Source organism: Dermacentor variabilis, chromosome 6 (assembly GCF_050947875.1).
Source record: "Dermacentor variabilis isolate Ectoservices chromosome 6, ASM5094787v1, whole genome shotgun sequence".
Classification (NCBI taxonomy): Eukaryota; Metazoa; Arthropoda; class Arachnida; order Ixodida; family Ixodidae; genus Dermacentor; species Dermacentor variabilis.
This window is the reverse complement of record NC_134573.1, coordinates 41420686-41446550: the sequence shown is the minus strand read 5'-3', so window position 1 is coordinate 41446550 and position 25865 is coordinate 41420686. Positions and strand designations below refer to the sequence as shown.

At 46.2% G+C, this 25865-nt stretch overlaps 1 protein-coding gene across 1 annotated transcript in view; it reads right to left on the bottom strand.

Moving 5' to 3' along the window:
- Positions 1-2627: 2627 nt before the first annotated feature.
- Positions 2628-25865, bottom strand: part of LOC142586101 (glutathione S-transferase Mu 2-like) — a 33066-nt gene continuing 9828 nt past the window's right edge. The window contains exons 3-4 of the mRNA XM_075697359.1: positions 15917-16108; positions 2628-2816 (exon numbers count right to left, since the gene is read on the bottom strand). Coding sequence (XP_075553474.1) covers positions 2628-2816; positions 15917-16108 — 381 coding nt within the window. The remainder of the gene's footprint in view (positions 2817-15916; positions 16109-25865) is intronic.

Genomic DNA, 25865 nt, shown 5'->3' with positions numbered 1-25865 from the left:
AGAAGGCACACGGACACAAAGCATTGACTGAAGGACCTCACCGGCGTCGGCACGATCAAATGTCAGGCTCGTGACCTCATTACGGCATCGTGACCTCAATTTACGGCTACCTTACGTTATTATTATGCCAATGACGCTTAATATTATTCCACAGTGAAATCTGAGACCTGCACCTGACGTCCGAAAAATTGTGTGTGCGGTTGAGTGCGCGGTTCACCAAGTTGACCCGTCCCGCCGTGACGAGGCTCGCACCCGCGCCATTGGTGTCCTTTCTGGTCTGCACCGGAGGAAGTTTGTTTCCCCTCTTTCCGCTGAACAACGAAAAGCTGTCAAGCGACTTCAGGCGAACACTGCAATCGTGATCCTTCCCGCCGACAAGGGGAATACAACAGTGCTAATTGACTCGGCTGTCTACAAGAACAAGATGTTGGCTCTGCTTAATGACCAGGACACTTACGTCCGGCTCACTCGGGACCCGACCTTGAAGGTTCAGAGGGACTTCCAGACCCTCCTGGCTGACGTGTTCCGCTTCGTAGCTCCGAGCACAAGTCTTTGTATTTCAAGCTTCTCTGTCATAACGGTGCTGCACCTGCACTTTATGGCATGCCAAAGGTTCATAAGCCTAACGTCCCCCTACGTCCAATCGTCGACTACACTTGCTCCCCTCTCTACAAATTGTCCGCATACCTGCACCAGCTTCTGGCTCCACTTATCGCGAAGAGCTCCACGCACGTGAGCAACTCCTGTGACTTCATTGAAAAAGTTTGTGACGTGTCTCTAGACGACGACGAGGTGATGGTTTCGTTCGACGTGGTGTCGGTGTTTACCTCAATTCCGACTGACTTGGCTGCGGAAGCATGCACTTCTGCTCTGGAATCTGACAGGACCTTGCCAGACAGGTCGCCCATTAACGTTCCCGACCTCAAGAGGCTACTCTGTTTTTGCCTTGGAAACACGTACTTCTGTTTCGACAAGGTCTTCTACAGGCAAGTCCACGGTACGGCAATGGGTGCATCCGTCTCTGTTACCGCTGCCAATCTTACGATGGAATGTTTGGAAAGGCGTGCTCTCGCGTCCTTCAGCCCTAGGCCAAAAGTTTTTCTGCGCTATGTGGGCGACTGTTTCTGTCTGATTCGGCGCAGCGCTTTAGATTCGTTCACTGCGCACCTAAACAGTAAAGAAAAGGCCATCCAATTCACAGTTGAGACAGAGGTCGACAGCAGACTACCTTATTTAGATGTACTTATCACCAGACGCGATGGACGGCTCTCGTTCAGCGTATACCGTAAGGACACACACATTGGCCGCTACCTGAACTTTCAATCCGTTCATCCAGACGCTCACAAAAGGTCGGTTGCTGCCTCACTGCTCAACCGTACGAATCGCATTTGCACCACAGCACAAAGTCGTTCCACTGACTTGGACCACGTGCGAGGTGATCTCTCGGCAAGCGGCTATCCCACATCTTTCTTGAGTGCTGTGGAACGCCGTCTGTCCAATCCAGCTCGTCCGGCCAATCCCCGACCAAGAAAGCGTGCTGCCATACCTGATGTTCCAGGGATAAGCGAAACCTTGTCTCACGTTCTACGCAGTTATGACGTTGAGGTGGCGCACGTGCCCGTGTGTAAGCTGAGGCAAGCGCTCGTCGGCGGCAAGGACAGGCTTCCGAGAGAATCGTTTCCCGGCGTGGTCTATAAGATACCCTGCGCAGATTGCGACTACGCATACATCGGTGAATCGGGCAACTTCAAACAGAGAGTGAGACAGCATCAGAAAGATGTCGAAAAGAAGCGTACAGTGTCGAATGCCCTTGCCGAGCACACGGATGCAACGGGCCACAAGATCGACTGGGATCGCTCGAGAATTATCGGCCACGATAGCAACCTAAAATCGCGGCTGTATCTGGAATCACTGGAGATACAAAAAACACGTCAAACGCCGTCATACACGCGCTGCTTACGTCACGTTCTGTAGCATACATAAGCTTCCATGAACTTCCGTCATCCCATTGTGAACAAGGCTTCCGTAGCGAAGCTGAAACGTCTTTTAGATTTATTTATTTTTTAGCACTTCTGTTGGTCGGTGTCCTTCGTTTTATTTCTTCATTATTCTACAGTTGACATAATCTGCAGCGATCTGTGAAAACCCGGTGCCGATGTAATGCGTAGCGTCCAGAAGCCTTTAAGACGCTCCGACATCATGCAGCTTTGCATGATGTCACATAAGCGCGTTGACAGCATCTAAAGACAGGGTGCTGCGTCATCAGCGTAACTTCGCTGTGTGGCAGACGCGCCTACAGCACCGGCTGCATGTCCTACCACATGCTTAGATCTTCTTCTTTTGAACATCTGGCAGTACATTTGCGAACGTAAAATTATGGCGCAATCAAGACCGTACCCCTGAGAATAATTTGTCAAAGGTCGTGGCTTCAAATAATTGCCTCTTTTACTGCCTGTTATCCACAAACATTTGCTCACACATGATGCTCGTCCTTTCTTTCCTCTTCCCCCGGCGCACAGCAACTGGCTAGTCAAATGTGCTGACCTCTCTGCCGTTCGTGATAATCAACCAATCGATCAATCTTTATTCCCGCGACAGTCTCCAATGCCGGCATAGGGGGCACTGAGTTAGCCGTCAGTGGGAGGTGTTTGCCGCGGCCCCAGCACTTTTGCATAGGCGCTGCATATTGGCCAGGCCTTGAAGCGATCCGATGCCAGGTATTCCTTGAGTCCAGGCAAGGCGGCGACGCTTTCGCAATACTTCACCAGAAAAGGGTAGTTCTTGGGGAAAGATGTCGGGCCAAGAATCTTGACAGCCTGCACAACAACAGGCATTATAAAACGCCGGCTTAATGTGTACTGAGCTGGACCGAATAAGAAAAATAACTTCCAATAAACTGGCTAAGAAGGATTATCGGCATAAGCTTAAATTCGCTTGTCACAGTTACAAATTGTAACTTTTTCTCGTTATGTACAAGAAACCTGAACAAAATCGATGCAGTAGTCGCGGAAAAAAAAAGTCTCGTTCAGACAAGAGCTCGCGCACTCGAGCGGCCTTAATTCAACTATATATATATATATATATATATATATATATATATATATATATATATATATATATATATATATATGCATATTGCCATGCATATTGCCCACTACAATTGCCCCCACGGCGAAGAGGAGCCATCCTGGCGACCTAAGGGGATGACACGATAAGGGGGTCGTGGTACGGCTTCAGGCGGCTGACGTGAACCGTCTCGCGGCCACGGCGGCGTTTGTCCGAAGATGGCGCCACCGGCTCGACCACATAATTCACAGGCGATCTACATGCGACGACCCGGTACGGACCCTGATATTTCGGAGCAAGCTGTGGGCTAAGGCCTGGAGATTGGAAGTGCAGCTGAAGCCAGACGTGAGAGTCCACGGCGAAGGACTGTGTGGGCTGCCCGTTGTCGTGGCGATCTTTGTGAATTCCTTGGGTAGCCGACGTGAACTAGCGAGCCAGTTGGCGGCACTCTTCAGCATGGCGAGCAACTTCGGAAAGAGGGGTGAATTCAGAGGCATCCGGATGGTATGGTAGCACGGTGTCGAGGGTAGTGGATGGTTCACGTCCATAAAGAAGGAAAAATGGTGAGAGGCCTGTGTTAGCCTGAACGGTGGTATTATACGCGTACGTCACAAAAGGGACGACATCGTCCCAATTGGAATGATCAGACGCAACGTACATAGTGAGCATGTCACCAAGAGTGCGGTTGAAGCGTTCCGTTAGACCGTTAGTCTGTGGGTGATACGCCGTAGTCGTGCGGTGAATAGTGCGGCAAGCGGCGAGCAGCTCAATAATAACTTCGGACAAGAAGACACGGCCTCTGTCGCTTAGCAGTTCTCGCGGTGCGCCATGCCGTAAGATGAAATGCCGTAACATGAATGCGGTGACGTCCCGAGCAGCAGCCAAAGCAAGCGCAGCAGTTTCGGCATATCTTGTAAGGTGGTCTACTGCGACAATTATCCAACGATTTCCTTTAGCAGTGCATAAAGAGGCCCATAAAGGTCAATGCCAATCCGATCAAAAGGACGTGCAGGACACGGTAAAGGTTGCAGAGGGCCTGACGTATGAGATGTCTTGCGTCGCTGACAGGCTACACATGACCGAATGTATTTGCAGACATAAGAATACATGCCGCGCCAGTAGTAGCGCTGGCGGAGCCGCTCGTAGGTTTTCAGGACGCCAGCATGAGCTTGTTGTGGGTCGGCGTGGAAATACGTGCATATGTCGTAGCGCAAATGGCGAGGGATGACTAGCAGCCATTTGCGACCGTCCGGCTGATAGTTTCGGCGGCACAAGATGGCGTCGCGTAGCACGAAATGGGTGGCTTGGCGACGAAGGGCTCGAGGGCATGTAGCCGTTGAAGAACTGTGAAGAATGTCAATGAGAGACACAATCCGCGGATCTTTCCTCTGTTCAGACGGCATGTCAGTAACAGCAAGTGTATAGCAACCAGGCACTCTATGAATGAGGGTGGCGTTTCGTCGGATCGCAAGGGCGATCGGGAGAGGGCATCTGCATCAGAATGTTGGCGCCCGGATCGATAGATGACGCGAATGTCAAATTCTTGGAGCCGAAGAGCCGTCCAAGACGGCCTGACGGATCTTTCAGTGACGCAACCCAGCAGAGCGCGTGGTGGTCTGTCACAACATCGAACAGATGGCCATACAAGTAAGGGCGAAATTTCTTTAACGCCCAAACTATATCCAAACATTCTTTTTCTGTGACAGAATAATTGGTTTCTGCCTTCGTGAGGGCACGACTCGCATACGCAACCACATATTCCGGAAAGCCAGGCTTGCGTTGCGCAAGGACGGCTCCAAGACCAACGCCGCTGGCGTCCGTATGAACTTCGGTCGGTGCAGTCGGGTCATAGTGGCATAGAACAGGCGGTGAGGTAAGCAGGCGACGCAAAGTGGTGAAGGCTTGGTCACATGCCGGAGTCCAATCGCGAAGGTCACCAGGGCCAGCCAGGAACTTCGTCAGGGGAGCGATGATGCAGGCAAAATTGCGCACAAAGCGTCGAAAATAAGAGCAAAGGCCGACAAAACTTCTGAGCTCTTTCAGTGTAGTCGGCCATTGGAAATTCTGCGACAGCACGAAGTTTGTCAGGGTCGGTGAAGGACGCCGTCTTTGGAAACGACATCGCCAAGTATGGTCAGCTGGCGGGCTCCGAAGCGGCACTTTTTCAAGTTAAGTTGAAGGCCGGCGGTGGGAAGACAAGTAAGGACTTCGCGTAGACGACAGAGGTGAGTGGTGAAATCAGGGGAGAAAACTACCACGTCGTCTAAATAACACAGGCACGTCTTCCATTTGAGGCCTCGCAGAATGTTATCCATCATCCTTTCGAATGTCGCGGGTGCATTGCAGAGGCCGAATGGCATTACTGTAAACTCATACAGGCCATCAGGCGTAATGAAAGCTGTCTTCGAGCGGTCGGATTCATCCACTGGCACCTGCCAATCGCCCGATCGCAAGTCCAAAGAAGAAAAGAATTCAGCACCATGTAGACAATCCAGGGCGTCATCTATGCGCGGTAGAGGATAGACATCTTTTCGTGTAATCTTGTTGAGGCGACGATAGTCCACACAGAAACGAATCGTGCCATCTTTTTCTTAATGACTACTACGGGCGACGACCAAGGGCTGCAGGATGGCTTGATAACACCACGGTCAAGCATGTCTTCAACTTGCTCGGTGGATGACACGCGGTACGGACGCTGGCGTAATGGTGCGTGATGTCCCGTATCAATGTGGTGGGAGACGGTACTTGTGTGGCCTAATGATGCTTGGTTCCAGTCAAAAGAGGCGTGAAAATCATTTAAAAGAGTTATTAGCTGCTCACGTTGTGTCGGCTAGAGGTCATCGGCGATGGAGCGACAAAAAAACATCCGGTGGTACTCGGTTAGATGGCACATGGGGTGTCAGTGCTGTTACGTTGTCAATATCTAAGTCGTCGGCAATAGGGAAATGCACAATACCGTCAGCGTCCACAGACTCGATGGTACCAATAGTCCCGCCACAGTGTAAAGCCAAAGTATACGAATTTGGGTTTGAAATCAGTATTTCTGCAGCACCATGGTGAACCGTGAGGAGGGCGAAAGGCAACAATATAGGCTGGCGGCGAATGAAGACGGCAGCGGCTGTAAACATGACCGTCGCTTCGGCAAGCGATGCGCATGAAAGAGGGACAGCACTGTGAGGAGTAAGGTCAGTATCTGAAGCTACACGGATCCTGCTAAGGTCCTGAACTTGAAAGTCGTGAGATGGCAAATCGCACAGAACGGAGAACTAAACCTCAGCACGTGCACAGTCAATGACGGCATGATGGCGCGACAGAAAATCCCAACCGAGAATCACATCGTGGGAGCAACAAGTTAACACAAAGAAATCAATCGAATACAAGATGTCGCCAATCAGCACCCTGGCAGGGCACATAGCGACTGGCTGTACTTGTTGTGCATTGGTTATTCTAAGCAACAGTACCGACGGCTTCATGGTCACTTTCCGTAATGCACGACAAAGCTTCTCACTAATCACGGATACAGCAGCACCTGTATCGACGAGCGCAAGAGATTTGATGCCATCAACGGACACTTCAATAACGTTAGCGGGGGAAAAACGAGGACTTGATGTTCCGACGATGACGCAGTTCGTGCCTCAGGAACTGCGGAAATCAGTTTTCCGCCTCAGTAGTACTGGCACTGGGTTTACGACGCATGGGTGAGAGTGAGCGCCGACGAGGGGAAGGCGAGCGACGAGTGCCGTAGAGCTGTGACTGCGGTGCCGGTATGTCATCAGCAGCGTAGACTTCCAGTGGTGGTCGTTGAGGCATACGGAAAGGTCGGAATTCGGAGCTGGGTCGTCGCGGGCTGCCCACGAAGGCCGGCAAGCGCCGGCGGCAGAAGCGCACTACATGACCCGCGGTACCGCAGGCGTAGCATATTGGGCGGTTGTCAGCCGTGCGCCAAAGATTTGTACCATGCTGCTGTGCACTGAAAAAGGGATCCGCCGGCTGGCGAGGCGAAGGCCGAGGAGAGAACACCGGCTGGCGAGGCGCTGAAGGCGGAGGAGAGAACCCCGGCAGACGAGGCGCCCGTGCAACGGCTTCAGCATACGTCAGAGGCGCGGCCACGGGAGCCGCCTGACACGGAGGTGGAAGAGCTTCGGTCTCTTGCTCTTGAATTATCTGTCGGATCGCTGGAGCCAAACATTGAGAAAGATTCTCCGTGGTCGGCAAAATCGAGAGCTGGCATGCAACCTCCTCACGCACAAATTCTTTTATTTGCGTCAGCAAAGTTGTGTGGTTGTCGCCAATAATTAATGCTGCTAACGAATCTTCCGTAGGCGGTGGGCGCCGAGCTAAGATGCGTTGTTTCCGTAGCTCGTCAAAACTTTGGCACAAATTGATAACTTCAGCCATGGTACGCGGATCCTTCGCTAACAACATTTGAAAGGCGTCCTCATCAATGCCTTTCATAATGTGTTTTATCTTGTCCTGTTCTGACATCGAGGGATTCACGCGCTTACACAGGTCAATGACATCTTCGATGTAACTTGTGAAAGTTTCACCGTGACGTTGCGCACGCCCCCGTAAGCGTTGTTCTGCGCGAAGCTTGCGGACAGCGGGGCGCCCGAACACTTCTGCGAAACTTGTTTTGAATGTGCTCCACGTTGCGAAATTGTGTTCGTGGTTTCGGAACCAGAGGTTCGCGACGCCGGTTAAGTAAAACAGCACGTTGTGCGACTTGGTGACGTAGTCCCACGTGTTATGCTGGCTCACCCGTTCGTAAGATGACAACCAATCTTCCACGTCATGATCATCGGTGCCGCTAAAGATGGCAGGATCACGCTGGCGCAACACACGATAGGTACGGGGATCGATGCCCCCACCTCCACCAAATGAAAGGGGGTTTATTGCAGCTCGTACGCGGGATCGCAAGTAGCGCTGGATCGCGAGTCCTAGGCGTTCGCATCAGCAGCTCGAGCTCGGGTCTCGCGCCGCAGCGGTGGCAGTCCCGTCCGCACAGCGCCACATGCATATTGCCCACTACAATTTATATATATATATATATATATATATATATATATATATATACCCGTAAGGTGCCTGGTGGTGGTCTCGTGCTGACGATGACCTCTCGGTGAGCGCATATTTCCCCCCTCATCTTTTAAGACATTCAATACATACAAGCATTTGTCTCGCAAACCAGATTTATTTCAAGGGAATTTTCCACGTCTCAATAATTTCTCTCGTCGTATTCGAGTGCTGATTGCCGTGTTATAGTTGGTTAACGAAGCTTCCCCTCAAGTCTAAATATTGTAAGGCAGTTTGTCGTGTACGTATCATGGCCACGCACGCTTATATCGCCTTCCGTTTCTCTACCACGGTTGCACTTTAAAACCACGGCGCTGCAAGTTTGCTTCAGAGACTTTCCTTTCCTTCCCTCTTCTCCGCCCTTAAACTGGCTCTCTGAACTACTACACGCAGAGACAAAGAAACAGCGCGCGCTTTAGATCCTATAGATGAGATGAATATTTACAATTATTATTAGGGTTATAATTATATTCGAGTGCTGATTGCCGTGTTATAGTTTGTTAACGAAACTACCCCTCAAGTCTAAATATAGTAAGGCAGTTTGTCGTGTGCGTATCATGGCCACGCATGCTTATATCGCCTTTCCGTTTCTCTACCACGGTTGCGCTTTAAAACCACGGCGCTGCAAGTTTGCTTTCCTTTCCTTCCCTCTTCTCCGCCCTTAAACTGGCTCTCTTAACTACTACACGCAGAGACAAGAAACAGCGTGCGCTTTAGATCCTATAGATGAGACGAATATTTACAATTATTATTAGGGTTATAATTATATTCGAGTGCTGATTGCCGTGTTATAGTTTGTTAACGAAGCTTCCCCTCAAGTCTAAATATTGTAAGGCAGTTTGTCGTGTGCGTATCATGGACACGCATGCTTATATCGCCTTTCCGTTTCTCTACCACGGTTGCGCTTTAAAACCACGGCGCTGCAAGTTTGCTTTCCTTTCCTTCCCTCTTATCCGCCCTTAAACTGGCTCTCTTAACTACTACACGCAGAGACAAAGAAACAGCGCGCGCATGCGATCCCATAGATGAGATGAATACATATATATAGAAAAGCATCAGTCATAGCTCTCGAAGTATAGCCTTCTGAGCCGTTTCTCTTTTCTTTTCCTTCTCTTTTTTTTTTCTTTGAAAGAAGTCCTATTAGGGTTATTATAATTACACGAAGGTATTTCGCCCTCGCCAGCAGCAGTACTTGAGATAGCTATTCCGGCGGCTAGCTTCCCACGCTATGCGTGCCGCCCCCGCACCTGTTTAAGCTTTTTCCTTGACGCTAGAGCTATGCAATGTCCGCGCAACCTTGAGCGATCGGAAAGCGCGTTTTCCACGCTTGGCCGGCGGAGAGGGGAGGCTTCGTTCCGGCCGCGAAGCTCTCCACATCCCCGTAAGGTGCCTGGTGGTGGTCTCGTGCTGACGATGCCCTCTCGGTGAACGCATATTTCCCCCCTCATCTTTCAAGAGATTCAATACATACAAGCATTTGTCTCGCAAACCAGATTTATTTCAAGGGAATTTTCCACGTCTCAATAATTTCTCTCGTCGTATTCGGGTGCTGATTGCCGTGTTATAGTTTGTTAACGAAGCTTCCCCTCAAGTCTAAATATTGTAAGGCAGTTTTCCTAGTCTCTAAAGCCGCTCGAGTTCACGCTGCTCCTCTGGCGGCCATTTTTCCAAGAAATTATGCCTTCCAACCACTCGTGGACAACACCAGCCCCTTTCCACTTAAGTATGAGGCTCGGAGCAGGAGCTATGGCGCTTGAAAGTAAACGCTGGCTTGACGAACCAACCGACTGAGCTACCTTTCCAGGCAACATTGAAGGATCACGAGTTCAAATCACAAGTTATGTTCCTTTTTTCCGCCCCCTTTTTTTTCTTTCTTTTTATTGTCTTTTCCTTTTTTTTATCACTGTACGGAAACCCTCCTAAAAAAAATTATATATCCTCAATTATGTGTGGCCACACATGTGCAGGTCATAAATACCAGGTTCTCTAGCCGAGTGCCATCCATGCGGTATAATCGAGCTCAGATTGGCCAACCTTGACTGATCAAATTGGGCACCACTGTAGGTTAAATGAGCCGTACAACTCCTGCGGGACCCGCCGTGGTTACTCAGTGGTTATGGTATTAGACTGCTGAGCACGAGGTCGCGGGATCGGACCCCGGACACGGCGGCCGCATTTCGATGGGGGCGAAATGCGAAAACACCCGTGTACTTAGAATTTGGTGCACGTTAAAGAACCCCAGGTGGTCGAAATTTTCGGAGTCCTCCACTACGGCGTGCATAATCAGAAAGTGGTTTTGTCACGCAAAACCCCATAATCCAATTTTTAATTTAACTCCTGCGGGGAAGGTAGAGTATCCGTCTCCAGTGCAAACGGACCGTGATTCAAATCCCGCTGCCGCGCAATTCTCCACCGGAAAATACAAAAAAAAACGTGTGTTGAGAAAATTGCACAAACAGGCCTGGAGTGCGGCCTGATCCCGGTGACCAAAACCGGTAACGCACTCTCTCACCAGAGCAGGATTGGCCACCCTGGTGTAGTACTTGGCCACAACCTCCTATATGAATACAACAATCAAACCCCGGCCCACAGCCCCCAGCAGCCGCGAAGCAACTGACCACGGCGGCGGTCAGATCTGTGACGCTGCAGAGGGTCATAAGAATACCTAGCTCCGGACAGGCCGCCATTGGAATCTGAACCTGGCAACGTTTAACGTTAGAACGCTATCTAGTGAGGCAAGTCTAGCAGTGTTATTGGAGGAATTAGAAGGTAGTAAATGGGATATAATAGGGCTCAGTGAGGTTAGGAGGACAAAAGAAGCATATACAGTGCTAAAAAGCGGGCATGTACTGTGTTACCGGGGCTTAGCAGAGAGACGAGAACTAGGAGTCGGATTCCTGATTAATAAGGAAATAGCTGGTAACATACAGGAATTCTATAGCATTAACAAGAGGGTGGCAGGTCTTGCTGTGAAGCTTAATAAAACGTACAAATTGAAGGTGGTACAAGTCTGTGCCCCTACATGCAGTCATGATGACCAGGAAGTCGAAAGCTTTTATGAAGATGTGGAATCGGCGATGGGTAAAGTCAAAACAAAATACACTATACTGATGGGCGACTTCAATGCCAGGGTAGGCAAGAAGCAGGCTGGAGACAAGTCAGTGGGGGAATATGGCATAGGCTCTAGGAATAGCAGAGGAGAATTATTAGTAGAGTTTGCAGAACAGAATAATATGCGGATAATGAACACCTTTTTCCGCAAGCGGGTTAGTCGAAAGTGGACGTGGAGGAGCCCGAATGGTGAGACTAGAAATGAAATCGACTTCATACTCTGCGCGAACCCTGGCATCATACAAGATGTAGACGTGCTCGGAAAGGTACGCTGCAGTGACCATAGAATGGTAAGAACTCGAATTAGCCTAGACTTGAGGAGGGAACGGAAGAAACTGGTACACAAGAAGCCAATCAATGAGTTAGCGGTAAGAGGGAAACTAGAGGAATTCCGGATCAAGCTACAGAACAGGTACTCGGCTTTAACTCAGGAAGAGGACCTTAGTGTTGCAGCAATGAACGATAATCTCATGGGCATCATTAAGGAGTGCGCAATAGAAGTCGGTGGTAACGCCGTTATACAGGAAACCAGTAAGCTATCGCAGGAGGCGAAAGATCTGATCAAGAAACGCCAATGTATGAAAGCCTCTAACCCTACAGCTAGAATAGAACTGGCAGAGCTTTCTAAGTTAATGAACAAGCGTAAGACAGCGGACATCAGAAACTATAATATGGATGAATTGAACAGGCTCTCAGGAACGGAGGAAGCCTAAAAACAGTGAAGAAGAAACTAGGAATAGGCAAGAATCAGATGTGTGCGTTAAGAGACAAAGCCGGCAATATCGTTACTAATATGGATGAGATAGTTCAAGTGGCTGAGGAGTTCTATAGAGATTTATACAGTACCAGTGGTACCCACGACGATAGTGGACGAGAGAATAGCCTAGAGGAATTCGAAATCCCACAGGTAACGCCAGAAGAAGTAAAGAAAGCCTTAGGAGCTATGCAACGGGGGGAGGCAGCTGGGGAGGATCAGATAACAGCAGATTTGTTGAAGGATGGTGGTCAGATTGTTCTAGAGAAACTGGCCACCCTGTATACGCAATGCCTCATAACCTCGAGCGTACCGGAATCTTGGAAGAACGCTAACATAATCCTAATCCATAAGAAAGGGGACGCCAAAGACTTGAAAAATTATAGACCGATCAGCTTACTGTCCGTTGCCTACAAACTATTTCATAAGGTAATCGCAAATAGAATCACGAACACCTTAGACTTCTGTCAACCAAAGGACCAGGCAGGATTCCGTAAAGGCTACTCAACAATAGACCATATTCACACTATCAATCAAGTGATAGAGAAATGTGCAGAATATAACCAACCCTTACATATAGCTTTCATTGATTACGAGAAAGTGTTTGATTCAGTCGAAAGCACAGCAGTCATGGAGGCATTACGGAATCAGGGTGTAGATGAGCCATATGTATAAATACTGGAAGATATCTATAGCGGCTCCACAGCCACCGTAGTCCTCCACAAAGAAAGTAACAAAATCCCTATAAAGAAAGGCGTCAGACAGGGAGATACGATATCTCCAATGCTATTCACAGCATGTTTACAGGAGGTATTCAGAGGCCCGGAGTGGGAAGAATTGGGGATAAAAGTTGATGGAGAATACCTTAGCAACTTGCGATTCGCTGATGATATTGCCTTGCTTAGTAACTCAGGAGACCAATTGCAATGCATGCTCACTGACCTGGAGAGTCAAAGCAGAAGGGTGGGTCTGAAAATTAATCTGCAGAAAACTAAAGTATTGTTTAACAGTCTCGGAAGAGAACAGCAGTTTACGATAGGTAGCGAAGCACTGGAAGTGGTAAGGGAATACATCTACTTAGGGCAGGTAGTGACCACGAATCCGGATCATGAGACTGAAATAACCAGAAGAATAAGAATGGGCTGGGGTGCGTTTGGCAGGCATTCTCAAATCATGAACAGCAGGTTGCCACTATCCCTCAAAAGGAAAGTGTATAACAGCTGTGTGTTACCAGTACTCACATATGGGGCAGAAACCTGGAGGCTTACGAAAAGGGTTCTGCTGAAATTGAGGACGACCCAACGAGCTATGGAAAGAAGAATGATGGGTGTAACGTTAAGGGATAAGAAAAGAGCAGATTGGGTGAGGCAACAAACGCGGGTAAACGACATCTTAGTTGAAATCAAGAAAAAGAAATGGGCATGGGCAGGACATGTAATGAGGAGGGAAGATAACCGATGGTTATTAAGGGTTACGGACTGGATTCCAAGGGAAGGGAAGCGTAGCAGGGGGCGGCAGAAAGTTAGGTGGTCGGATGAAATTCAGACGTTTGCAGGGACAACATGGTACAATTAGTACATGACCGGGGTAGTTGGAGAAGTATGGGAGAGGCCTTTGCCCTGCAGTGGGCGTAACTAGGCTGATGATGATATATATATATATATATATATATATATATATATATATATATATATAGAGAGAGAGAGAGAGAGAGAGAAGCCCGCGAATACACGCAACTTATTAGACTTTTGAGCGCGCAATGACAGCACGTCGAATGATGAAGGGACACACAACATGTCGTCGCTGTATTTGCGCATGTCGCGTCCCTTCTTCGTCCGACGTCCTGTCTTTGTGCGCGCGAAAGTTTAATCAGAACCATGCACAACCAACTCGCCCAAAACGTAGCGCTTTGCAATACACGCAAAATTACCGCGCGACTTGCCGGTCGGGGCACTTTGCGTGTATTGGCGCTCTTCTTTCACGATTGGAAAACACTTTTATGTAGCACGTATTCAGAAATAGAAAGCTGTATCCGGAGTTTCTCATTTTGCTCTACAATTTTCTCATTGACACTAATCATCTAATAATAATACTTGAAAAGCTGAGTAATTAATTACGCCACCCGGACTGTAGGGCAACAGACGTGATTCCCGGCCCTGACGTCACGCGAGTGACGCTCGCGGCACCGCCGTAAGTCGCACCCGGGGCTATAACGTTGTTTAGGAAAAAGTTTGCACGTTTGTTCCTTTAACATTCTTTTTTTTTGCCTGTAACGTGTGTACTAATTGTTTTGTAGAATATTTAACGCACTGTATTGTGCACGCAGCCAACAACTCCGTGGACACCTCGCAAAATGCGTCAATAAGCTTCCCATGGCTAATTTTTTTTTTTTTTTGCTATAGCGTCCGTCTCGTCCTCGTGAAGAAAATCTAGTGCATTTGAAGGACGCTGTACAACATTGTCAGTATCTGCGCAAAGCTGTCAGTATTAAAAAAATGAGTGCTAGTTCTCAGGCCGCTTTTAACGGAGATTGGCGGTTCACGGTACAGATAGCGATATTAAAATTGGTTCGATGCAAGATTGTTTTGCATCACCCCCTTCTTCAATTTTAAATTTCTATTTACTTCGTACATTGGTACAAAAGAGTTTCTTTGTCGTTGTGTTAAAGTGTTTGGGCATCACACGGCGGGCTTTGAAACAGTTCTTTCTTGCACTAAAGTAGCCAAAATTGTTTGACCTAAACATATGCACATGCGCTGTCCTTCTGAACAAAATATGTGTCAGTGTGGCGTCGTTCAACTTTCTTATAGTTTGATCAGCGAAACAGAAACGAGTCAACCAATCAACATGTCAGCACCTCGTTTTATCAAAACCTTCCTTATATTGATGGTATGAAACGGTGGTATCAATGGTATTAGGTGCGTTGTACTTATATTGACAGTAGTAGTGGTGGCGGTGGTGGTGGTAGTACCGATCTCGTCGTCATAATCATCTTAATTAAGCTTGTCTTTCATAGAGCTTATCTTTTTCTGTCCGTGTTTAAATTCATGTGAGAGGCTGAAACACCATCTCTGGGCAACTTCAGACAACATAACAGCGTGTCTGCATGTCTCTCGTGGCACAGCAAAATTTTACACAGAATTTTTCCATTCAGCCAAAACTCCGAAAATCGAGCAATTACAGCTGAAGTCCTCAGCAAATTAAGGATATTACAAGGCGTGTGAAGGTACATCATGAAACGTTGTTCAGGGTAAAGCACAGTGAGATAGAGGGTCGTTATATGTTTAAGAGGAAGCAACAGCTAGCGAACAACTATGCCTTCTTTACACAGGTTCGGGTGTTTAAATGCAGGTGCGCTCTTCTTGCCCTTTTTTGAGTCGATAAAGCGGACAACTGCGATATCAGGACGCAGCGTCACAAAACAAAGCCCAATGACAATCAAGAATATTGAACCTACCACATCTAAGATCATGCAGAAGAAAAAAATGCTTAAAAAAGCACTATAATTACAGTGGTACGTTACATGCAATCGTGGTTTACATAGGCCATACCCGGTGCCCATCAAGTCATCCTTCGTTATATGAATGAAAAGTGTTTAGCAATTTATATTACAGTTGTAGCAATCAGTTAAGTTAAACGTTCGTGCATCTGTAACATAAATTGCATAAAGCAAATAGAGCAGCGCAGATATGTTTCCGCCTAAATACAACCATCATCATGTGCCGTAAAGCATTACAACTTCAACTTGATAATATCACCACAACGAGAAAATTTGAACAAGGCAACCAACTCGTCAAGCCGCTGCAGCTTGTCTACAGTTCACAACACTGGCGTTCTAAAATTTGACAGGTGAGCACAATTTGTGACAGGCATGGGGCCGCTGTGCGGGCAAGTCAGTCCACATCCACCGACCTCGAGGATGTCTTGGAGCAGGAAGTCCATGTAGGTGACGCTTGTTCCCGCGCTGAAAGGCCCGTACTTGATCACGCACGCCTCAAACTGGCGAAGCGTGTCGGCGACGTCTGCCAGGAGCTTATGCCGCTTGTCGTCGGTGTAATTTTTGTCGTAGCAGAGAGCCGCCATCCGCCTCGCTATGTCCATAACCTGCAGGCAAAAAAAACCAAAGCAATTATACTAGTCGTTTACCGACATACTTGCCGTCCTTTATTCTTCATTTTCGTATATTTCAGGTTGACCATCATAGGTCTGAACGTAATGTATACAGGCCTAGTTGGTTCATTATAGCTACAAACGGAGTCAGTGAACACCAGGGACAAGAAAAGGAGGCGGGGACGATCACGAGGCGCTCTAGCAACCAGATGACTTTTCCCTGAATGCCCAGAACAAATAATTGTTATATATAGAATTTGCTTACAACCAGCATTTATTCCGTATTCCAAAGGTAAAGGGCCAGGCAGACACTTCCTGCTAAGTGTGGTGGTTTAGAACCAAGATTGCAATCTTTCAATGTTCGTTTATAAGAGGACAACTCGCCGGTCTACCCTGCGGTAAACAGGTGGCAACATTCCTGTTCGGCAGACAACGGAAACGTTATTGCAGTTTCTGCCTGTCACGGGACAGGGCGAGGCAAGTGACTTGATTAGGGCCGCTTTCTTAATATACGTAAACAGTCATTACCTCTCCTAACCATCAATCATCAGTGTACTGTTTATTTGTTTACTTTTACACACTGCAGCCCTTTAGTGGAGCTATCGAACGAGTGAGTACGTGGTGTAAATACACAGTTTCAAAGAAATAAACACACAATATAAGAATAAACGATGCAATTTAAGCTACGAGCAAACAACCATAAGTAAACAAATTCGATAAATAAATAGTGTCGTAAAAAAATGAGCCTGCGAGAAAATGTGAAAGTCCATGGTACACAAAATTTATCAATCTAATTCAAAATTCTTCTTTGGAAATTGATCTAACGTGGCCAGTTATACTATTCAATGGTTCGGTGGTCCGAGGAAAAAGACAGGCCGAGAATAAACTGCAGATAGAGTAAGCTCCAGATAAACGAAACTAGCTTAAACGGAAATGCTAGATGAACCGAACAAGTCTACCAACTTTGGTTGGCCGCCCATAGGCACAATGTTAACAAACTTCCCTTAAACGGAATGCCTGTTGTTTTTGTGAGCACTCCGATTGAACGGAACTGGAACCTAAACTAACACATACTTCATAGGAGACTATATATCAAATACAAAACCCGAATAGAGCGACAATCATGATCTGTAAAATGGTGCTGCGAAACAGTCAAGAACGTTTAAACCATCAAGTATTTGTGGTCTGTGGCGACAACTACTACTATGCGGCGTTCACATCGTACAACTTTCACGTTCCGTGCCTTCAGATGGCACCAGTCAAAAAAAGTCGCAGTTTTATTCGAAAGTGGAAGCATGAATTGCGATGGCAAATTAGTGGACGTCTACACGAAATAATGCTAGTAGTTTTATCGGCCGTATAACCTTGTAAACATAGGCATGCTAAATGTATTAACAAGCAGGATGTCACGCGAGCTCAAGCAAGTTATAATTAGAAACAGGCAGGTGATTCATAGGACCGGGTCGGTTACAAGCATAGGTAGCTGTACAAAGCAGATACAGAGGCTTTAAAGACCAGAAAAAAGATTACGGAGCTGTAGACAAAATACTAGACTGATAAGCATGTATAGCATGCCTTATTAGACCAAGGAGTCTAGCCAACCACTTGGTGATGCCAAAAAATCACCAATATCATCCTCAATATACACGTGTTTTGTGTTTACAATAAACCAACCTTGAGTAAGCACTCTGTCTCGTTCCTTTTCTTCATGTTTGTCCTTGGCGCTGTTTCACCGCATCACTCGCCCGCTTCACTCCTGCGTCTCCAGGTCAATGGAAACTGACGCACGCGCACTGGCTCTCGAATGTGCTGCGCACGCCGTCACGCAAGCGCGAATTGTCTCAAAACACTGCTCGATGCTAACTGGCACAAGAAGGCGTGCAGTAGTTGCCTGTAAGGGCATCGGGCGGTTGTGCTTGGAGACCGACCTTGGATGCCACAACCCGACAGGTACTTATTTCATTTTCCATGTATGAGCTATTCGACAATAGAAGAGCAGCAGCCAGCAACGGGCGGGATGGTTTACAAAGGAAGCACTGAAATTAAAGACACTTCCTAAATAAGCAATGGGAACAACGGTGTAGTTTACCGGAAGCTTTAGGACGCTTTCTGCAAAGTTAGGACCACTTTGAAAATTCATTCCAAGTGGGCCTGCCTCGTGAGCTCATTGACTTCAATTATTCAATTGCGACGTGTTCCTTAAAGTGACTCAAACGGATTAATAAAATGTCACTATAGCAAATCATTGACTGCAATTCATTCAACCATCAATCATCAGTGTACTGTTTATTTGTTTACTTTTACACACTGCAGCCCTTTAGTGGAGCTATCGAACGAGTGAGTACGTGGTGTAAATACACAGTTTCAAAGAAATAAACACACAATATAAGAATAAACGATGCAATTTAAGCTACGAGCAAACAACCATAAGTAAACAAATTCGATAAATAAATAGTGTCGTAAAAAAATGAGCCTGCGAGAAAATGTGAAAGTCCATGGTACACAAAATTTATCAATCTAATTCAAAATTCTTCTTTGGAAATTGATCTAACGTGGCCAGTTATACTATTCAATGGTTCGGTGGTCCGAGGAAAAAGACAGGCCGAGAATAAACTGCAGATAGAGTAAGCTCCAGATAAACGAAACTAGCTTAAACGGAAATGCTAGATGAACCGAACAAGTCTACCAACTTTGGTTGGCCGCCCATAGGCACAATGTTAACAAACTTCCCTTAAACGGAATGCCTGTTGTTTTTGTGAGCACTCCGATTGAACGGAACTGGAACCTAAACTAACACATACTTCATAGGAGACTATATATCAAATACAAAACCCGAATAGAGCGACAATCATGATCTGTAAAATGGTGCTGCGAAACAGTCAAGAACGTTTAAACCATCAAGTATTTGTGGTCTGTGGCGACAACTACTACTATGCGGCGTTCACATCGTACAACTTTCACGTTCCGTGCCTTCAGATGGCACCAGTCAAAAAAAGTCGCAGTTTTATTCGAAAGTGGAAGCATGAATTGCGATGGCAAATTAGTGGACGTCTACACGAAATAATGCTAGTAGTTTTATCGGCCGTATAACCTTGTAAACATAGGCATGCTAAATGTATTAACAAGCAGGATGTCACGCGAGCTCAAGCAAACATAAACACATCTCACTCAATTACCGCGAAAATTCTTTGTCAAAACGCTGATTAGAGGAAGGGCGGCAGCAGCAGCGAGCGAATTGCCCTTCGTGCTGCCGCTCGCATCAACGCGAACCAAGTCATGACAACCCGCACAGCGCGCATTCTGTACCTGTCGCAGATAGCTTTCAAGATACAGCGGCCTGACCGAGTGCACGCAGCCGCCGGGGCTCCCTAGAGTAGAACGCCCTCTCTACCCTCCCCCGAAGCCTTGCGCGCGACAGAATGCGGCGCGCTTTCTCCCCATTTTCCTTCGTTACGTACGGGAGACTGATACGCGATCGCCGGCTCACCCTCGCAAGCTATCTCGCACGTACAGCATACGGCCAGCGGGGACAATTTTATCGCCCTTGGACTTTATGCGGAAGCTAACGTTGACGCCAACGGCAGACATACACCTGGAGTGTCCATATAACTGCTATCGCAATAAAAGCGAATGCACAAAGTGAGAGCACTAGCTACCATAACGGACCTCGTAAAAGACGTGAAACGGGGCCCTCTCTCGCAGTCTTAAGTCCTCGTTGACGCGGACAACGGAAGACGAACAAAAAATGCACGTTGTCTGGAAGTCAGAACCGCAGTTTTTTTGAAGGGCTAGATGCGAATGCGTACATCTCAACACGAACAAATGCAAAATGTACTGCTCCTTTGGGGGAAACACCCTTGCTGCGCCAGTATTCCTTTCAGTTGTCTCACTTTGAAAAAAGAAGGCAGCAGAAGTCTAATAGAAATAGGGCTTCAATGGCTTATGCGGAAGCGGTAATATTGAAATCACAGCATGATAACGTCGCATTGTTCACCGCAGTAAAATTAAAACACTCGAAGCATTTCGTGTCATTCGCTTAAATAGGAATTCGAATCAACGGAACACTTGCGTTTTTTGTCTTCGGCCTTCGCTTAAACGGGTTCTAATGCATGGTTAGTATGTGACTGTTTCCTGTGTTCGATAATTTAGCATGTGTTAAATCAGTGTTTAGCAGTGCTTCTCGGGATGACTTAAATAAAAGGTGCGAAAGTATCCGGGATTCTATAGCGCATCGTTTAAAAAGAGAAGTGAGGTCAAGGGGCGCTAGATGAAGAGATGGTGAAAAGGTCATATCGTAGCGTATGAAGCGAACGACTTTTTTTCTGGATCGAATCTATTATGTTTATATGGGTTATTTGATACGAATTCCAAGCAATGGCACCATACTCAATAACTGGCGCTACGGGGGTTCTTCTTTGTAATTTTGTTTCCTTTCGAAGTAGTCGTAATGAGCTACTTGTCCTTGTATTCTACAGCGTTCCTCCACTTAAATCTCCCCTTGGACTCGACATGATGTTGACGTAGCTTCACCTTTAAGAAGGGGCTGGCACTAGTCTTGCGCCTCAATCGCTGACGGTGAAGGGGCTTTAGCGAGAAGTAGCCGGAAGTGGATGGCAGCGCCGCTCCTTGGCAAAAGCGGTCACTGCTCTTCGTTGACACTCCACAACGTTTCTTGAGATGCCTAGCGTGTTTTTCAGTCGAGGGGCGGCGCTGTGCTCAACTCGGATTGAGTGGAGGAAGACGGAGGATCGTTTGAGAATACGGGGGTTCGTTAACCCAGCTTCTTCGGGACATTGTCGCTAATAAGCTGCATGTGCAGCTTATTAGCGACAATGAAGGACGCGGACAAGGTTGTGCTGAAGAGGGGAGAAATGTACTTACATGCGAATACGGACTGCATTATAGAATCATTATATGAGTAAACAATGGGCATGAGATGACCATCTAATAAAGCACGTTGCAACTCTCTTCCTAAAGTATGTCCTCATTTGCCAATTGTAGCATCACCTGCAAAAAGCTCAAAAAGGAATTGTTAGGATAATGGTGATCCTCAGGATTTTATTATATTACAGGCAAGGCATCATCAGCGCAAACATTAATTTTAGCAAAAAAGCATGTCTGGAGTGTCATTAATATACAAGAGAAAAAGCAGAGGCCCTACCACGAAGTTCTCGGGTGCGCCAGAAGATACATGTACTTCACATGAACCAAGAGAGTTAAAAGATACGTATTCGTTACCATTGGAAAGAAAGGTAACAATAAAGTCAACAAAGGAAGGGTGATGATGTTAAGTCTATACATAAGTTAAGAGTAAGTTACAGTATAAGAAGCTTCGGAAAAGTCTACGAATAATGTAGCAAACTGAACACTTGAGTCAAATGGCTAGAAATGTGTGATGAATAAATTAAGTTTGCTTAGTGACACTACTAAAACCACGCTGAAAACCATGCTCGGCATTATAGGGAATATTGTTAGATTAAAAAAATTGAGGACGCGGTTGTAGCTTGTGCTTAACGTAGTTTGCATGAGGTAAAGGTTAGCGTTATAAGTCTAATTTATGAAATACTGCTTTGCGCCATAGTTATACAAGGAAAGGAATTTCGCCTTTTTCCATGTAAAGGTACAATCTATGTCCATAGTGATTTTTCTAAAACATCTGTCGATTATTGCCTTGTCAACAACGAATAACGATTGAAGAAAATTTGATTAACGATGCCTGAACTAGATGATTTTTGAATATCCACACTTAAAACCGAATTTAACGCCTCTTCTTGAGACACAAGATCGATAGAGACAAATAAGTCGCGATAAGAACTGTAGGGAGAAATTTCCTAGTTATGTAGAGTAAATACGGACACAAAGTAGTCATTGAACGCATTAGCAAGGTGATCTCGAAATACAAATTCTTCGCTGTAGCTGTTTTTTCAAGTTTCTCCTTCGCTTTAGTAAATTCACGTCTCCGCAGAGGATGACCCTTACGACATGCGCACCGTAATCTGGCAAGGCGACTCTGCATGTGAGGTATTTGCCTCGTATTCCATGAAATCTCACTATTTTTTGTCTATTTAGGGAGGCGAAATCTTTCGAGGCATGTTTTAACAATGTTTTAAAAACATGCCACTAAACTGTTAACATCACCAGAGCAATTAATTTGCACACGTGTGTAAAACACTCTACTTGTGGGATGTCTATTATCGCACATAAACAGCTTGGCTGTAATCTCGAAAACTACTATACTTGTAACGACGTTTAGGAACAGTTTGTTCACATTTTCTCTTCTCCAGTGCCTTTTCCTGGATATAAAATTCTAAATCTTCTCAAAGCGCTATTATCCTAATATATACAAAAAGTTATGTATGAAAAAAACACGGGTAAGAAGCGTGTTTTTCTCTTGTTCTTTTTTTTTTCATTGGAGTGCGTAAAAACGAAACTCCACATATGGAAGGGGCAAACGCACTTATCTGCCTCAATAATATGCATCACTCGAATGCGACAGCAAGGTTTCTGGACGCTCGTACAGCAATCTCTCGTTATCGAGAGATAGCTTCGTAAGAGCATCGTAATCACAATTTTGGGGAGAATTCTGCCGATGCCGTATAACCGCTTCTGCGCCCATTCTCAACTGCTGTTGATATCTAGTTTACTGTTTTCGCTCTCTGTTATCTCTTGGTTATACTTCCCATTACACGCTTTCTATTTCTTTGACCACCGAGCTATTGGGCATTTTTCGTGCACATAGGCACCTCTGCTATGTACCTCTGACCACAGAGTAACGTTTTTGTTCCTTCCTTTCTCTCTCTTTCTCCACCGCCGCAACCAATCACAGGGGCCTTTTCTAAACAAGCGTCTTACGTGCGTTCGCCAATGGCTTCATCAGAAAACTATAGTGTTTACGGCGAAGCATACAGCATATATTGAGCTGAACAGATGTGAGAATTTGCGCAAATACTAATTTCCCACATTCAGTATACTTCAGTGGCGCCTCCAGGACGCCAATCCGGCAACGGAGACGCCAAAGGTAGAACCTAGAATGGTCTGCGTGTTCGGGGTCCGTAGAGGTCGAAGTGTGCAAGACGCATATAAAATCGGCTGAGCATGACACCGGACCGTCAATTTTTTTGTATGAACCGCTTGTGGCGCTCTTCCAAGAAGGTCCTGCTCCGTATACTTTAATATAACGTTAGGTGTCCTCCTGAGGTATCCATATGCAGGTATCTTTATTTTTTGCATACCAAATAACCTCGCCACAATACAGATTTTTATAGCGGTGAACCTTGCTATAGTGCATTCGTCCTTATGGAGTGCCGCCACCGATGACGCCAAAAACGGCTTTTCGCATTAATGTGCAGGTTAATCGGTTTGAGTGAGCGCAAGCAGAATACCTTCCTCTCGATCTGTTGGGTTTGATATGAGAAGTGTTCCTGCGACATCACGCATTTGTTTTATGCTGTAAGGCAATCTTCTGACGCAAATAAATTAAGTATTTTAAATGTTATGCATTCATTTCAAGCGCATCGTTGCGTCTTGAAGACGATGGTTCAGGTTCAGCGAACGTGCCATTCTAACAATCAGCGCCATCGCACAATTAACCAGAATACGGCAAAATCGTTAACACCTACGTTCATTTTACGATGACTGAGAACGTTAACGCTATGAGCATTGAAGCAACGTTGCGAAACCCCGTATCGTCACTGCCTGAACACGTCATGAAGTGAGGCAGCCGCGCTCCTCTCACGCTTCCCTCTGGACACGCTAAGGTGGCGCGTGTGCAAACTGAAACAATTTTTGTGTGATGATGATGATGATGATGATGATGATGATGATAATGATGATTATTTAAACAATATTGTCTGAATATATGTGATGCGCCTTCTGTTGTGGCCAGCATCTCAGAAATCTTAAAGGATTTTGTTTCTCGTTGAAGAGTGGAACGTACCCAGCGCCATATAGTAACCCAAGATGGCGTCAGACAGGTTCATTCAGCAGTATCACGAGCTCAGAGTCACATAACCAGTGACCTGAGTTGGCTCAAAGAATGGATTAAATCAATAAATGCGTTAATCGATCATTAATGTCAGTTTTTATTACTCTCCGTAGGAAGAGAAGCAGCCACATTAATGCAGCGGCAGTGAGCAGCTTGACGGGGTGGCATCCCACTGCTTTGTCAGCTACGGCAGGCAGGTAGCGTTCGATACAAATTGCTTTGAGCGGTTACTTAAAGAATTGGTGCGCATGGACACGACATCGTTACGTGCAGAAAAAGGCGAGAAACACTACTGGGTTCAAAAGAGAACACTAAACTGGAAACGCACAAACTGGAAACTCAGAAAAAGAAGAAAAAAGACGATGCAACAAATAACACATGCATTCGGTGTAATGATTCGGACGCGGAGACCATTCTACTTGTTCTTGAGGAATAAGTCGGGAGGCTTTTGCAGATATAAGAGCCAGATCGGTGCTGTTGTTTTGTCCAAGTCCAAATAAGCGTAAAGCGTACCATTTGCTTTCCGTAATTCTTGCGGCAACCATCAGCATTCCGTTGTTAAGGGTTTCTAAATTCACACGCAACTCTATTTACCTAAATATTTGCCAAAAGTGTTAGTGTGTTGTCTTCCTTGATTATTTCCAATTTATAGAGGGCATTAGAACCTGTTTCTCTCAGCTTAGCAGCCCGATAGACCGTAGGCTACTCAATGACCCACGTTGACGGGAAAACGACTAGAGACATAGATCGTTTGATAGCTAGTTTAATAGATGCCGGAAAGTGCGTAAGTTATTGTAAGAATGTTCATCGCATTAAAAACATACGTGACTGTGTTGCGCCAAACAGCAAGAGGGCAGCAACAAAATAATGTTTAGAGCTGCGTCCAAAATCTCACTTTAAGAAGCAAAATTCCTTCCTGCGAGCACTGCACTGACAAACATGTCATTATTACTAAAGACATCACTTAAATGAATCTGAACTAAGGTGACATAAGTTATCGAAATAAAATAAATCAATCTGTCTAATGTACCATGAGTACACCAGTCCTGTGCACGGAAGAGGCATATCTTTGGCTTATAATCGTTCAGAATTTTAGTTTTACGTTTGCTCACATAATACAGACATGCCATGAATTTGAAGTTCCTTCCAAAAGAATAATAATAAAAAACATGTAGATAAATTGACGCATGTATATTGTTCATATTTTCAATGACTCGAATACTCCCGAGTCTTTCCTACTTTTGTCGATGTGTACGCTCCATCGGTGCTTACGTTATGACGGTCTGAGACGACCCGAAGATGGAGGGGTCGTGTTGGCCCTAATTTATTCCAACCAACCAATGGCAGGTTTAAGCCACCGCTCAGAACGCAATTTTATTGCGTGCCTCTATCACGCAGCGTTCATCTACCTGAATCGCGCTACAGGCAGATGACGCCCACTATAGCTTCACAGAGAACGTAAGCGGGCTTTGAACTTTCACTTTATCGGCAATAAGGAAACTGCGTATACATAGCGCACTAGTTGTTCTAGTCCACTTGGTGAACCGAAACTCTCGTAAGCGCTTAATGAAATCCCATGTAAAACTAAACGAGCTGCGTGCGAGGATCTTTATTATAACTCCATGCAACATACAATGCCATAATATTTTCATGTTTAGGCACCGCAAAATTGTAAATTTATTGTCATGCAATGTTTATGCCTCCGCACTACACCGTTCACGGACTGTGCCGCAATGCAAACAACAGTTCGTGCGAATCCACACGATG